This window comes from Metopolophium dirhodum, chromosome 5 (genome assembly GCF_019925205.1).
Source record: "Metopolophium dirhodum isolate CAU chromosome 5, ASM1992520v1, whole genome shotgun sequence".
Classification (NCBI taxonomy): Eukaryota; Metazoa; Arthropoda; class Insecta; order Hemiptera; family Aphididae; genus Metopolophium; species Metopolophium dirhodum.
Window position 1 is genome coordinate 16,098,548 of NC_083564.1, and position 17,229 is coordinate 16,115,776.

General features: G+C 33.1%; 1 protein-coding gene and 1 long non-coding RNA gene across 2 annotated transcripts; both read right to left on the reverse strand.

The window, feature by feature from the left end:
* Nucleotides 1–267: 267 nt before the first annotated feature.
* On the reverse strand, nt 268–994 carry LOC132945857 (uncharacterized). Its single transcript, XR_009664607.1, has 3 exons — nt 800–994; nt 473–712; nt 268–404 (listed from the first exon to the last, which is right to left on the reverse strand). It is a non-coding gene; the product is annotated as an uncharacterized LOC132945857 (long non-coding RNA).
* Nucleotides 995–11,270: 10,276 nt separating this feature from the next.
* LOC132945553 (uncharacterized) lies at nt 11,271–11,858 on the reverse strand. The gene has a single exon (XM_061015329.1). The coding sequence runs from the start codon at nt 11,856–11,858 to the stop codon at nt 11,271–11,273; it is 588 nt and encodes a 195-aa protein (XP_060871312.1).
* Nucleotides 11,859–17,229: the final 5,371 nt, after the last annotated feature.

Here is a 17,229-nt window from a genome sequence, read left to right on the forward strand (position 1 = left end):
TATCAGGCATAATATTCATTAGTATAATATATATACACAAGTCAAAAGGATGTAAGACTTCTTAAAAAAATACATAAAATTACTTAATATTTGCTTTTATATAACGTAGGTATTTCCTTTTTAAAATTTACTATTTTAATACATTTATTAATTTGTTGTTTTAATTTTTTTTCCTTTTTTTAATATATGAAATAGGTTATAATTTGTTTTATGTATTACATTTTTATGTGATAAATATTTATATAACTATTCAAATATCTTGAAATATTGTGAACAAATATTACTTTGGCCTTTGTCAATATGATCTTTGTCTGAATTGTATACTATATCATTATTAGAGTCAGAGTCATCAGAAATATCAAAAATATTTTTTTCCTCTTTTGAATGAATTGATTGAGAAATATCTAAAAAGTTTTTTATAAAAATAAAACTACAAATTAATTAGTAAAAAATTTAAAATAAAATCTATTACCATTATAATGAGGAGGACAGCTTTCAGAAGATTGTATAATTTTGTTTTTTTTTTTGAGTTTTCAACTTTTAATTTTGTTGATTTCACAATTGTATAATTATAAATTAGGAGACAAACTTTGATCTCTATTAGGGTATTTTTTCTTCCTTCTTCTCATCCAATCGATAATTTCATCAGCACTTGACAAGTCAGATTTCCGCATAGCCAAGGGTAATTTTTTTTTTGCTTCGCTTTATGAACCTGAAGATTTTGCAAAATTAATTAGTTTACAATTCACTAGATTATAATAATCTTAATAAAATAATTTCAAAATAAAAATTTCTTAACTATGAACTTTATGTCCAATTTGTCTAGACTTAAAAAATAAGAAGTCATTTGTAATAGGTTTAATTCGTTTTTGGATATATCTCTTTGCTTGCTTAGAAGCTTTAGGCCAAGCACGAGAATTATTTTTAAACCAAAAGTTAGGTACCACTTCAATACTAGTATCATCACTAAACTCAACAACAATCCAATCAATTTGATCATCCATCTAAATTAAAAAATTTAAAAAATTAAATTTATAAAAAGTATACAATATTTTATGTAATTATATAATATTATATACCTGCTATTATAAATATGTTAGTCCAATCAAATTAGGTTTTCAGCTCGGAAAAATTCCCACCTAGCTGAATTTTGGTACACGTCTTTATTACATCGTTGTAAACAATGTGTAAAAAGTTGACCTCCATATCATGTACGCGTTAAAGGTTATTAGAGGTCAAAAGTCACGGAATTGGCCTTTTTTTTAATATCTCTTTTGTTATTGGTTGTAAAAAATAAAATTTTTTATACAAATTGTAGAGGACGCAATTATCTACAAAAATGGTCTTTTGACATTTTCACGTCAAGTTGATAGTTTTTCCGCTATAATGCCAACAATGTGTACACTTTTAATGACCATAACAGTGGACCATTTGTTTTATTTAAAGCTTATTTTATTATTTATATTTATATTTGTATACTGCAACTGTTTGTTACTATTTGTTAAAAGTGCAATTTTTGTTTTTAATGTATAGGTATATACATATATATTAATATACTGTTATGTTTATATTATTAGTTAGATTTTTTATTTTCATTTCAAAATACATTTTGTTTTAAAGTCTATTCATCAATCTTTCATATGTATATGGTGCTATGTTATAAAAGTTACTAAAAGTTAAAAGTTTTACTTTCAATAAATATGCTTTATAAATTAATATTGTAGGTTTTTTAATTACGAAACAAAATAATTCATCCATGTTTGAGCTCTACGTCTAATACCCACACCAGTTATAGTTTTATTTCAAGAGTTACCTAACACGCCATACAGTCCACAATTACCGTAGTTAACAGACATTAATTATTTATTATAAGTACCAAACTCAGCACTCGCTAGTTCGAATTTAGCTGTACGATATAAAAAAAATTGTTTTACAAAATTTGCTCATTGTTTAAAACGAATAAAACATTGTTTAAAACAATGTAAAATCCAAGTGAATAATGTGTTTTTTTTTGTTTATTATTAATAATAAATAATAATAGGTAGATATCCTTCAGAAAAAAAGTTTAAGTATTAAATAATTATATATATTATTACCTTCATTTTAATTTTTTTTAAAATTTTATTGAATAAATTACCAGAAATGGTAACCATTTGGTTACCAGAAGTACCAGAAAAGATGCTGATCTCGAAAGTCAGAGCATTTTTACAATACAAAATATTGCTGATAGACAGAAAAAAACACATATCATTATACAATCAATACATTCTTTCGTGCTACTCAAAATCTAAAATTAGAATTCGAATACATTTGTAATTAAATCAAGAAATAGGGCTTGGCGTGCTTAGTGTATCACGCTGTGGCTGTATATTTGGTCAAAAATCAAGAGTTCATGTCCCAAACCTCAAAAATTTTAAAATATGGTCTTAAAAACCAGAATTCGAATAAATTCATAACTAAATGTAAAAATGAAAAAATGGGGGTGAGCGTGATTGGTGGATCGGCCTAGGTCTGCAAATTTTGTAAGAAATTGAAAAAAAAATGTATTATTCTTAATTAGAATTTATAATTACTACTGACCTAATTTGTTTAGGTATAATGAAATAAATGTATAAGTAATAAATACTAAATTTTTTTTCTTGGGGTAGGGGTGGTAAATTTAAAAGGAGCAAGGGTCTAGGAAGGCACTTGTTCTGAATCCGGCACCGCCTGTATAATATGTATATTAGCATATTTCATAAAAAAAATGCACATACTTCACGTCTATATTTAATATTTCAATATTGCATATAAACCTTAGCCCTATATTATATTTGAGTATCGTTCTATTACGTCTTGTGAGCCGGATAAACAGCGGCTAAAACACCACCAGGCATTAAACCGATATTCTATCCATGCATACGGTAAGATAACCTTACATATTATGTAACTATAATGAGAATAGTCAATCTGTAATAATTATTATATTATATAATATCATTTATATAGATAATTTATTAATGTACCCTTATAAGTAGGTTATTATATCGAAATCAATTATTTGCTGTCACTTACTTTATTTTGGTGTAGTATGTTAAACTCAATAAATCTATAATATACAGTCCATTGAAGTGACGTAATAGATACACCTATGAATAAAAAAATAGTTTACCATACACATCACACATATTTAAACAGGTTGTACAGGAATACCTGACAAATGAAATAACTATTGTTCTAATCAATATTTTTATTTTTTTTATATATAATTATTACGAGTACATAATTTATTGTCAAGTTATTGCTTTACACGTATAATATAAACATTACGTTATTGAGATACTGAGTCAGTGAGATAAATTCTTATCGACAACATACTACAGTTTACCTACAAATCCAAGCAAAGCTATTGCGTATCCTTTGTTCCAATATGTAGCTTTCAAACGAATAAACCAGTCGATGAGCCGGACGACAGTTCTTCTGGTAATTGTAAGTGAGACGGATAATTCCATCTACTGATGGCGTTTTCTTCAAGATTCATCCTTCACTTTTTACAATAAATCAGAAGGAAAATGGGTTCAGCTGTGCATTTTTTTGACAGTCAAAACTTTAAACGGTTACAATATGTATAGCTAATAACTTATTTTTATAATTAAGCATTTTTTTTTTTATTATTATTATAATATAAGATGTTCCTGGCCATGGCCATCTACATATATTGATATTAATTATAAAGGTACTTTTTTAACAATTTGAATATGATAATTTAAGTAATTATAATAATAATAATACATCAATAATAATAATAATAATACATCAATAATAATAATAATAACAATATAAAGGTATAACAGAAATAATGAATGGCAAGTTGTATAGCTTAATATTGACACTACGTGACGCTACGAGTAGCAACAGCTGTTGTATAATGTGGAGCTGTTTAAACTAGAAGGTCGTGTGGACGTCCACGTTTTAGTCTGCGTTGAGGCGGATGTACATGGAGCTGATAATGAAGTGAGCCAGGAGAGTTGAGCAGTGCGGTATGGAAGTTTTTTGATGAGGTTTTAATGTGGTCTGTGATTTCCTGGATCTGAAGGTCTTTGTATAGGTTTACGTTCCTTATAAACCATGGTGCGTTGGCAATAATACGTAGCACTTTATTTTGAAAAATTTGAATTTTAATAATGTGAGTGGTCAATTGAGCACTAAAAATACAAAATTATTCATTTAACAACCTTTTTATAGATAAGTTATTGTTTACTCATATTTTTTTACATTAATCATTTTGAATTCTGAGCGGAGCGATGAATGTATTGGTTTTACAATAATGTGTGTTTTTTTATTTTTTTTTTGTGTCTGTGTATACGATTAATATTTGAAATTATGCTTTGATTTTCAACTTCAGTATCTTGTTCAATGGGAATATGAATCTAGTTGGTACTTTTGGGAGGTCAAAATTTAAAATTCCCAATTGTTTTCAAAAGCGCCCGGAAAAACAAAATAAAAATTAAGGAAAAACGGGAATTTTTACGCAAAATCGGTTTTTGTCAAAATAGATTTTGGTTTTAGGTGTCACTCTAAATCAAATGATCGTAAATACATGCAATTTTCCCAAAATGTTTAAATTAGACTTTTCTATACATAAAATTTTCTTAAAAATATTTTGACTTGCTTTTAGCTGTTTACGGATATGCTCAGTTTTTAACTGTTTTTTTTTTTCTATGAATGTCAATAAAACTTTAATTGTTGTGTAAAAAGCTTGCAAATTTTATACAAAGCTCCTACTATAATGTTACAATGAAATTTAAAAAATATTAGATATCCTTAGTCATAGTTTTTTATTATAACCATATGAAGTTCAAATCTGGAAAAAATACGGCAAAATCGCAAAAATTAGCAAATTATTTTGAGTTAAGAATTCATAAAAATTTTTATTTTAAAATCTATTTTTATCTAATTTGAAAATGTAATACAAGATTATTCATAAGTTTTTCTACCTTTATAAAAAAAAAAATGTCCACAAGCAAATCAAATTAAATTTTTATGAGCGTTTGAAGTTCATATTTTTACAATATTGGATATTCACTAAATTTCTAATGTAGCGATTTTGTTATTATGTTGTAATTCAAAAACTAATAACTGTAGATACATGAAAATAAAGTTTTAATATTATTTTATGGTTCAATCAAATTTGGCATTACTAATTAAATGAAAAATTGTATTGTATGAGTAATATTTTCATGGGCTTATCAGATTTAACACAATTTCTTTGAAGATATTCTTGGAAATATGTTTGAACAATTATGTACCTATTATTAGTTGGTAAGTTATAATTATTTTATTACCTATTTAACTATATTTTATTATGATATCATGCTTTATAAACATTTAGTCTGTAATTTGAACAGAAAATTAAACATCAAATAACATTTTCAATTTCTCAAAACTACTAATTACTTAACAAGAAAAATTTGCAAAATAAAATATAATGAATATTTATTTAATAGCAAAATAACATTTTTGTTACAATTTGAGTATTATTTGTTTTAAATTAATTTATACTTAACCCAATTGTATTATTTCTTATTGCTATTGAAGGATAATCTAAGCCAAGCGGTTGTCAACATTCAAGTATTTTTGGTGATGTTAGAACTGTTTTCGAGTTTGTTCTATAATCAATAAGCATATTACTATTGCTTGGTACCTTTCCATTTAATAGTACTAATACTCACTAGTTAAACCTATCATACCCAGAGGATGCAAATGCCTATACGTACATACAACCATCGGAAGACTAATAATAGTATCCAGTTCATTACCAAAACAACATAAATCAAATGTTTGATTTTATAAAAAAAAAAAAAATGCAAATGGTAAATTATAGCTCATAAAAAAATTGTTTGTTGTAAATAGCCAGGTACCTACCTAATATTAATGTTTTAGATTTAGTGATTTAGTAAATTAGGAATTTGATGTATTAAGTGTTAAAAATTTTTATAGAACTCTAATAATATAGGAATTTAATAAATACCTACCTATTAAAATTATCTTAACAGAAAAATACAGTTGGCTATCAGCAGCCGTCACGTAAGGTCATTAGTCCTTATCCTTATATATTAGGTCATTATCCGCCGTCACCGCCTGTGTTACATTTTATTACGTAATATTAAAACCCGTATGTTCCCTAGAAGTGGAACTGGGTCCTCCAGGACCCAAAAATCCACCAAAACCATTAAGCGAACTAGTAGTACTGCTCTCTCACCTCCCAGTGCAAAAAATAAAAATCGTTAAGCAAATATTTTCAAAAAGGAAAAAAAATCGAAATTTACAATATGTGAACAATTTGACAATTTTAAGTAAATTTAGGAAAAAAAAACGTCGGATTGGAGACACAATAAGCAAGGGGGGAGGATACGAGATGGCGAATTGGTGCGGGTATGCAGTGTTGTTGGCCACTGGTCACCTCTGCACGTTCTCACGACCTGTCCCACGGGTGACGAGTGCCGCTGGCGCGATTCCTCGGACGCTTGACGACCTTGCCCAGCCGGCGAAGCCAGACGTAGACGGCTCAGGAGCGACCACGGTTGACGGACGGCGAAGATCAAGACGCAGAGCGAGATTGTGTGCTGCGAAACCGGTGGGGACCACGGGACGAGCGAATCGGCCGATGTGGGATTACCGCGGGGTGAAAATGCGAGAGTTAGCGGACCGCACAGCGATCCTCGACTCTCGGTAATTTTCTCCCTGGCGTTGTCCCTTCGACCGCGTCTTCATTCCGGCGCCGCGGTGTAATCTCCAGCCGCCAGACCCTGAAACCATGAAGTTTTAGCGGGTCTGGCGTCGCTGACATCCCCGATTTCCTAGCACGCAAATTTCTACACCTGTAACGAACCAACTACTTCAGCTCAATAGTGGAAGTATTTTGAAAAAAATAACAAGTTGAATGTATGAGTTATGTATATTTATTTGTAATTTAACGTAAATATTCTAAGTCCAAAATAATTAACTAATAACTTTGGTAAACGAGCTGTGACTTAATATTTGACTTGGTGGTTTCTCTGCTGGTGCTCGTCTGATGGACACTTGTCCATCGACGTACCTCGTTGGGTATTCCTAAGAGCTCCCTCCTATGGCATTTTTAGTATAAAAACGGTATTGTAAACCACTGTGTGACGGGGAGTATAAGACCATTCCCCCGGGGGTTGTTACACCTTTAGCCATATTTCTCGAGGGTGGCTATTTCACGCCTTTGTGACGCGATCGCGTCCCTCCGACGGGTTAAGTTCAGGGCGCCCTGGTGCCAGACTGACGGTCCCCCGCCGGCTACTCTCGTACGAGGTAGATCGTTGGGTCTCGCTGATCCGCGTCGGCGAGCGCTGGATTCGACCCAGTCAAATTCCTCCCCTTCTACTAAGGCGCTATTCCCGACAGCCCCCGCGAGGCCATCCACATAAGTCGCGAACGCGCGGCCGGCGAGCGTGAGCACGCGAGGTACACGCGCGCGTCGGCCGGACGCACGCCACACAGCTCGACGGGCACTGTTACCGTTCGGGCGTTAGCTAAGTCGGGTTTTCAGTGGGGCTGTCCTCGTCGCCCACGGGATGAGATTGAAGGATCCGTTATCCAGAGTACTCACAACGACTCTTTTCCCACTAGCATCGACACCGGGGCAGTTCTTACGCTGACGCGATGCGACCTTTTTTGAGTGGTACGGTTTTCTTTTGCCAGGTGCCGTGTCCGTACCGAATGCTCGGGTTTGAGTGCTTGTCGGTGGGTGTCCCCCAGCCGGACTTCCACCTTGCACGTGTTTGCACACGAGTTGGTCGGGCCCGTGTGCTCTCAGTCAGGTTCGTGCTAGAAGCACCAGCGCGCTAACGGAGGCCCGCGTCAGCCTCCCCCGTCATGCTCTGGCACCTCTCGCCCAAGCCCACTGGTTTGTCGCAGGTGGTATAGTTCCCCCATTTGGGTAGATGGTTCCCGTGCGGAAAAGGAAGGAGCCCTCCATCACCTCGGTCGTCCTTATTCGGGGACCCACGTCGAGGTCTTCTGACGTGCCTATCAGGTCTTCCCTTCCTCAGTGCGTTGATACGCCTGGAACACGGTTATTGGTTTTCCCCGTGAGTCCGCGCTCTGCGTTTCGGTCCGCTCCGATCGCTTGCACCTTGAGCGCGGAACTTTTTCGTAGCTGACGGTCGGGCAGTCGTATGTGTAAGCAGATGCTCTGCGATCCTTGAGGACCTGCATTTGGCAAGCTGCCCATCTCTGGGGTATATTGTTGGAGTGGCTGGTCTGCTGAAAACTGCCTAGCCAGTCCTCTTTTCCTTCATTGATGACCCTTCCCCGTCACCACCGGTAAGTCTCTAAGACCACCTCCAGGTGCTTCCTATTACCCCGGGAAGCTCGGTTTGGAGATGCGCCCTCCACTGGCGTTGAGATCGGAACGGGGTCTTCAGGTGGCCCGGGGGTGCGAAGACGCCTTCCGGCCGTTCGTCATCCGCCCAGTCCTGTACCCAGGCAGGACATCGTCAGCCGCGGTCTCAATCCCGCGGCTCTTTTTTGCTCCGCACGATTCTGCACAATCATGAGTGAGCTTTTCGTGAGGGCGCTCGAGGGTGTAGCCTTGTTCGAGCGCCCCCCCATCTTCCTACCCATTTCAGACCTTTTGTGGCTTAGCGTGCTCTAAACCACCGGGTTGCCGCCCTGGAAGATACTTATTACTATTAGTCCTGTACTCCTATCGATGTAGTCTTTCCGGGATTACTGATATTAGTGATATTATTACTATTAGTTTTATTGATGTATGCCACCCGGGGTTACGTGCTCCCTGTAGCATTTATGTCTATTATTGAATATATCATTATTATTTATTTATTTATTTATAATATATAAACGCCAAACGGCAATTTTAAATTAACAGATTCAGTTTAAATTTAATAGATATAACAATAATATAATAATACAAATACACACAAAATTAGAACATATGGAAAAACACAACATAATATAAACTAAATGGTAATACCTTAATTTAGCTATATAAATCTATGATATAACATATTTATAACAATGATATTATTTAATTACTTATTAAAATCAAAATAAAGATTGTTAATATTACGAAGCATTCTAAGCAAGGGGTTATTATGTCCGTATAATGTATTGTGAGTTGGAACTTGGAAGAGTGCGTGATTTCTGGAGAAGAAGGAAGGGATACGAAAACATATTTTAGAGAGGAGATCGGGTGCATCTATGGTGCCACCTATGAGCGAGGTTATAAAGTGCTCATCGGCATCTTGTCGATGAGTTGACAGCATTGGTATTCCCAATGAACTACGAATTAAGGAATAGTCATGCGTAGGGTGAGGGATCTTCATTATTTAGGCAATGTAGGAAAGAAATCTAATTTGTACACGCTCGAGTCGTAGTTCGTCTTTAGCTAGGTAGGGATGCCACACAACCACACCGTATTCTAATATAGAACGTACTAATGAGAAGTATAATGTGCAGAGACAACGAGCAGAAGAAAACTGATTAGTATTGCGTTTAATAAAACCCAATACTTTTAAAGCTTTACCTACAGTGACATTTATATGGTGCTCAAAATTTAATGATGGTGAGTAATGAATACCAAGATCTTTATAGAGGAAGACATGGTTAAGAGAAGTGCCATTAAGAGAATAGTTGTGGTAGATAGGAGATCGCTGCCTAGAAAACGAGATAACATGACATTTGCTTATATTAAGGCTAAGACCAATGGAGTACGCCCAACTTGCAAAAATATCTAGTTCTGACTGTAGGATATGACATTGATTAAGATTGTCTATTTTAAGGAATATTTTTATGTCATCAGCAAAAAGAAGGAGTTTAGCCTTAGTGATCCATTTGGTTATTGAGTTTACAAACAGAATAAATAAAAGAGGACTAAGGTAGCCTCCTTGAGGGACTCCAGATGGTATCACAGCTAACTCTGAAATTGCATTTTTGAATTTTATGAATTGTTTTCTACCTGTGATGTAAGAGTGCAACCAAGATAGTAGGGGATTCCCAATGCCTAAAGACTTAAGCACCATTATGAGGCAATTGTGGTCCACTGTGTCAAATGCTTTATTAAAGTCTGTAAAGATTACATCTACCTGACCTCTGTGTTCGATAACTTCTGATAAATAAGAAGAGAAGGCAACACCACTTGTTACGGTTGATTTATGTGATCTAAAACCATGCTGCTCACTTATAATAAGATGATTAAGACTACGCTTTATTTTGGAGTATACAATCGATTCAAATAATTTACCAATATGAGGTATTATAGAAATTAGTCTGTAGTTTTGGATATCAGAAGCGTCACCAGATTATATCCGCAGGTAATAATCATTTTTAAATTTGACATAACATATTTTAATTTAAAAAAAAAATTACAGGGAAATCTAGCACAAGAGAGTCACCTCGAAAACATTCAGGAAGGACGTTCGGAAAACGATGGTCCATTTGGACCACAATATAATTAATTTTTCTGTATTATTATTTTTCTTATTGTGTAAAATAAAAACAAGCGTGATATTTAAAAACAAGTTTTTTTATTTATTAATAATAATAAGGTTACAATATTTTACATAAGAGGAAAAACAAAATTATATACATTTTTACAATTTTCTAACTTCGCCACTAAACGGGCTATAATTTATAATCTGATCATGTAATATTAAGCAATACGCTGTAGTTTTTTTCCGGAATAACTGAATCAGTTTCAAATTCAATACGTAGGTCTACGGTTGACGACTTCACATTGTCGTTTTGACACGATAAATCAACAACGATGATTGGTGAATAGTTTTGAAAAATATGTTTTGACAATAAAGGTTCACTATACTCTTTCTCATAATATGATTTTTGAAAGTCTGCATAGGCCTTATACAGTATACTAGTTATATTATTTTTAAAATCAACACGAAAATCTTCATATGGATACAATTCAGAATTTAAGTGAACCTTAAGATTTTTTAGTTGACAGTGATCAAAGCGTCCAGCGTCTATTTCAATATTTTTTTTTTCGATCTGTTTGTAATCCGAATAACACAAACCTCGGTTTTTCTAACAAGTTGCTGGTCTTTACCGTCCACGAATGTGAGGTATTTCTAGGAAGAATAGGATATTCGCAGAGATCCCAGGTTCTGAACGCACATGATAGTGTTTTACATGAATCTACCACTTTTATCAACCTTAATTTTTCTTTATCACTAACTCTGATAATAGGCATCTTCCACACCACCCTAGTAAGTTCAATTGTAATTTTTCTATTTTTTGAGACTGCTTCGGTTGCGCCCGCGCCAACAACGTGTATCGCATCCAGGTCGGTAGAAAATCAGCTGTTGATTACAATTAAGCAATATTTTTTTATAGTCTTCACAAAATCCGAATAAATGTTTTAGAGGGATACACCCGGTAAATACATTGTTGTTCATAAAGTTTTTATTATCTTCGCCATCCATCGCCGAGTCCCAAGCAGCGTTCCCCAACGTATTCAAATCGTTTGGAGTATACGAACAATATGCTTTCAAGCAAGATGCAACTCCAGGTGTTTTTAATTTTTGAATTTCTATTCCGTTTATTTCATAGCGCATTTTGGAGTATAAAAATGCCAATCCATTATTTGAAAAACGTACATCCCCCACTGCATCGGCCGGTTTATTTACTCTCCCCTCTATATAAATATAGCTTTCACATGGTAGAGTGTATGCATCCATATTTAAAACACTTATCCTAATTTCATCGTTATTTGATAAAGACATATTTGAGTATGGAGTGAACGAATGATAATGCTTTTGTGTTATTTTACACTCATCGACATAGTCGACCCCAACGTCTAAATACGAGTCATCCATAATTATTTTTATACTTGCAACGAACGTAGAAAATTTAAATTATTTTTTGTGAGCTTGATCTTGCCTTTTTTCGGTCTAGATGTTGACTTTTTCACGACAGTCGGTAAACTAACTGGTTTTTTGATTGTAGATCTTTTTATATTAAATTTTAATGCCATTTCCACACGTTATTTGTAATCGAATCGTAATTGGTTCACCGCGCAGATTTATTAGACAACCGTTCTGATCTTTTAACACGATGTATACTCTAGATATTGAAGTCGTATTGAGAGCATAAAAAACTAGATGTCTAGGTACTTCGATGATTTTATAACCTGGTGGGACAGTTGGATAAAGTTCATGTATGATCTGGCTCGGTGCTCCATCACAGAATGAACCAGTAATCAAGTTGCACTCTACTTTTATACTATTGATTTTCATTATCTTAACTGTACTTTCAGATTCATGATTAATACCAGAAGTGTATAAATAATTTCTAAAACCCAATAACTTCGCTATACTATTCTCAACTGATGAGTCTATGTCATGACTACGCGAGACTATAAACATTAATGTGGTATTGTTTGCTTTTAATTCAAACCAGTCGATATATTCGGGCATATTTTTTTTTATAACAGTCTCTAAATTTTCAAACTCATACGAGCCTGTGGGTATAATAACTTCCTCTCTTTGTCCAATCATATTACGGAAACCGATAGTACTGCAACCGGGTTCAATGTTCGGTATCGAATAATTTGTCTGTAGACTCAAAAGACATATTTGTGCTGTGCTTTCTACTTCTAGCGGTGGAAAAATGTCGCATGACAATTCACTCGAGTTCCCGTTTAACGTTATCGTATACATGATAAACATTTTAAACATAAGTGTCCACAGTTTGTAGTATTATATTTCTGCTCTCTGCTGTAATTGAAATTCATGTCACATCCGTGAAAATATCGTTGTACTTCTAATGGAGGTGGTAAATTTCCAAAACTGTCATAATATTTAACTTGATTTCCGATTTTTCTATACGCTACCCAGTGAGTACCTGTACCGTTTTCCGTATCCAAGTTAACAACCGCTGATTCTACTCATTTACGACGTACGGGTAACCTATCTTGAGTAAACATACCGATGAAATGAGGTATTTTATTCAAACGTGCAAATTTTATAAGTTCGAAATCGTACAGCGCTCTTCTGGGTAACGTAGTTATTAGTTTTTTTTATTTTTTTTAGTTTTTCTAGTTTTTTTTCGTTTTCAAATCCCCTCCACTTTTATATGGTGCAAGATATAGACTTGGTCCGATTTTATACGAGTTACTTTTATACGGCGCGATGTATAATCCGCCGCCAAAATGAGATTGCGTATTTCTTTTAAATTCATTCGCAACCTTGACAACGTTGGCAACGCCGTCACTCAGTGCTCCTAGTGCTGATAAACCGGCGAAAATCTGGATTAACGGCAACACTCCACTCTTTTTTGGTATTGATATAACCCTTGGAACTTTAGTCTTTTTATTTTTGAATGTTTTTCGTGCAACGGTTATACACTTTTTACTTAATTTCATCAGGTTTTTTTCGCCGATATTTTTCTTTATCACGTTTTTAGCTGCTTTGATAGCTGCTTTAAACCCACATCCAGGCCCAATTTTACGTTTCACTTTCATGGCGGTAGTCACGCCCCAAGCTACAGCTTTTTCTTTTAAACTCGAATCTTTAGACTTGAACCTATCCCAGGCTCGTTGCTCTAATATATAATCGGCCTCGTTGCGATCTGCGATAGAGTTACTAAGATCGTATGCAATATCGTGTTCTCTACACGCAGTGTCTAAAGGATTAACCCCTTTATCTCCGCGAGCTAATCGTTTTTTCAAATTAGTGCCAGGTTCACAATATTGATAACCTATAAAGAAACAATATTTTTATTATTACTATCACCACGTTAGTATACGTGTATTTACTCTCACCAGGTACGTGAAGCTCTAATGGTAGTTTATTTATAAGCGTGTTTATAAGACCAGCACCTTTATTCTTGGTCTTTCTTCGAGCGAGTGATATCGTGTACTGCTTACGCTGTCAGCGTTACAGGGATATTTATTTAAAAAATGAAATTCATTAAACAAGATATACAACTCACAGTTGAAAACGTGGACCCACCTACTTCGTATAAAAAACAAAAACACGGTGTACTTCTACCTAATACGATTAGAGCGCTTATCATGGGTCCTTCAGGCTGTGGGAAAACTAATTTAATATTCACATTATTAACACATATAAATGGTATACGATTTCACAACGTCTACATATATTCAAAAACATTGGATCAACCAAAGTATAAATTATTGAGTGATATTTTATCAGGTATTAATGGAATACAATTATTCACGTTCTACGAAAACGAGCAAGTTATCGAACCTGAAAAAGCTTTACCAAACTCTGTGTTTATTTTCGATGATATTATTACTGAAAACCAGAAGATTGCAAGGACTTACTTTTCCAGAGGCCACCATAATTTAGTAGATGTTTTCTATTTAGCTTAGAGTTATTCAAAAGTACCTAAACAACTTTTACGTGATAACGCAAATTTTATTGTTTTATTTAAACAAGACGAGACAAACCTAAAGCATGTTTACAACGAACATTGCTCTGGTGATGTGTCATATCCCGAGTTTAAAAACGTTTGTACTTCATGTTGGTGTAAAGGAGGATATGAATTTATTGTCATATACAAAGACAGTGAACGTGACAATGGTCGCTATCGTCACGGATTCGATACGTTCGTTGTTATATAAACTATTGTTTTTTTATAAGACACTTAATTCACAAATATGTCGTCTAAAGGCGAGGTACTCGGAGAATTGATTAAAGCTAAAGAAAATATTAAACGCAAGTATATTGCATTAAAATATGGAAAAGCTGATATTCAATCTTTTGTATCACAAACATTTCAGCCAATAATCGAACCTCTGAACAAATTACAGACTTTTTAATAATAATAATAATGAACTTTATTGCAACAACAACAGTACATACATAATAAGAAATAACAAAAATAACACGAGTTACATATTGCAGCATCCCCTAAAAGCAAAGCTTGTGCTGGGGGAGCGAGTTCTTTTGACCTACCTAGAAATATACATACATTTGAATAATATAATAATAAATCTGTTTTTTATACCATTACACTATAAACATAATAATACATAATACAATATCTTAAATAATAGTCTCATTAAGTATAATCATATTTTCTTTAAATCAAAATGTCTAAGATAAGTTTTGAAAGACTTTAAATTTTCAAACTGATTAATATTAATATTTAATAATCGACATAAATTTAAGCCAGTATACAATACACTTTTTTGCCCAAAGACTTCCAAAGTCGATGATGATATGGTTTCCAACGCATCCGACAACCGGTTTACAAATTTTCGTAAATTAGAAGACCAAGAAAAAGATAAAGTATATGGCCCAAAAAAAAATTCTCAAGGCATTATCAAATTAGGTACAGAAGTAATACAATTTAAAAACGGTGCAATAATTGTGAGAGAAAACTCTTATCCACTGACACAGGGGCTTGGCGAGTTATTGTGTTCCAGATATCCAATGCAATACACCGCTAATGACTTAAATACTTATAAAGAAATACTGATACGTTACGTTGAGTACTTGCTTCACATAAGGTAACCCCGATCCCTAGTAATAATATCACACACCGAGGTCGAGTCTCCGAGACCTCGTTAATATAAACAGATTGACACCTGAACGGGTAAGAGCCCAGGTGAAGAGGAGACGTTACAGTTGGTGGAGGCGCCCGTCCCTGGAGTCCTGATTTTTTTTTGGAAATTATATTTTGTTTTTTCTCGAGAAAAATGTTGATTCTAAGGTACACCCCTTGTGTTGTGATATTATTGTTGGGTGTCATGTGAATCTTATGTGAAGTTATTGGCCTAATAATTCTTAATGGATGTCAAATTTTATATTAAACGAAATACTAATAATCAGATTGCTAAAGTAATAAAATTAAATATTTTATTTTTAAATGAACATTTCGATTCAGAAATAAATGCAACAGAATTGATCAGCATATTACGACAAATCGATGAGAATAATTTAGGAGATTTTTTTTGAAAATTTGAAATTTGGAAAGATACATTTATCGGCTAAGTTAGTTAAAAAATTTACGCTTTGCACATTATACGAGGTCAAATGTTTAAGTAAAGATGAATTTAATGCACTAACACCAATAGAAAAAAAAAATTTGAATTCATAATATCACAGAAAACGGTATCGTGGATACTTTTGTTAGATAAATCTGAAGTAGTCGGTTTTTTTAAAATTTTGTAACATACATTGTGAAGAATCATCAACCCTCTTACACTTAAGGGATCTCGTGAAATCAGCAATAAAAACTTTTAGAGTTGGACTTCTTGATTATAAACTTAAAAAGCTTATAATCTAAGACCGTGCTTAAAAGTTAAATTATATTAAAACTTAAAATACATAATATCTAATGTATTTATTATTTCAATTAAGTTGTTTTTATAAGTCACGGTAGTCAGTGCGTTTGAATTTTTGTTAACTAGTTTATTTCTTTTGGAAATGTTTGCATTCGTTTTAAATTGACATCTGATGATGATTTGGTATATTTAAATATTTACACTAATATTTCAAAAGTACTTTATATCTCATAGAAAAATTATATTTTTATTAATTACTATCATTATTTAAAATTTGAGAATGGTACGTATAGTTTGATTACTTATCAATTTGTTAATGCCTTCAATGTCATATTTAATTATGATAGTAATAATGTACTAACGCATGGTACATATCGAAGACTTAATAGTACGTAGCTATTATTGTATTTTTGTTTTTTCTCAGAGTGAAAAATTTCTTTCATTCATGACCTGTAATTCTTACAGTACCTACTATAAATCTTTTACGTTCTGGCCGAAAAAGGTGCTGAATAATAAAATATACCACTGAATAAAATAATCATATTTAATTATATCGATAGTTGGTATGTGAATATAGTATGCTTAATCTAGTTTTATATTCTGAGTGGTAATGTTAATATATTTATTGATTACCTTTACATTATACAATATACATTTTTATACCACTAGATAAGAGATTGATTTAACCCTAATATTTATTGGAGGTTTTGACTTTTGAGAACAATAATTCTTTAAACTTCAACTATTAATCTTATGAAATGTAAATTTTAAATCTAAAGAAATAACATTTTTCTTAAATTCTTGAAAATATGTAGATTGTACTTTGTGAGATTTTTAATGGCCACTAAGATCTACTAATTATCATACATACTTATATTAATATATTATTGTTATTTATAATCTACTTATTAATTTTACTAGAGACGATTCAT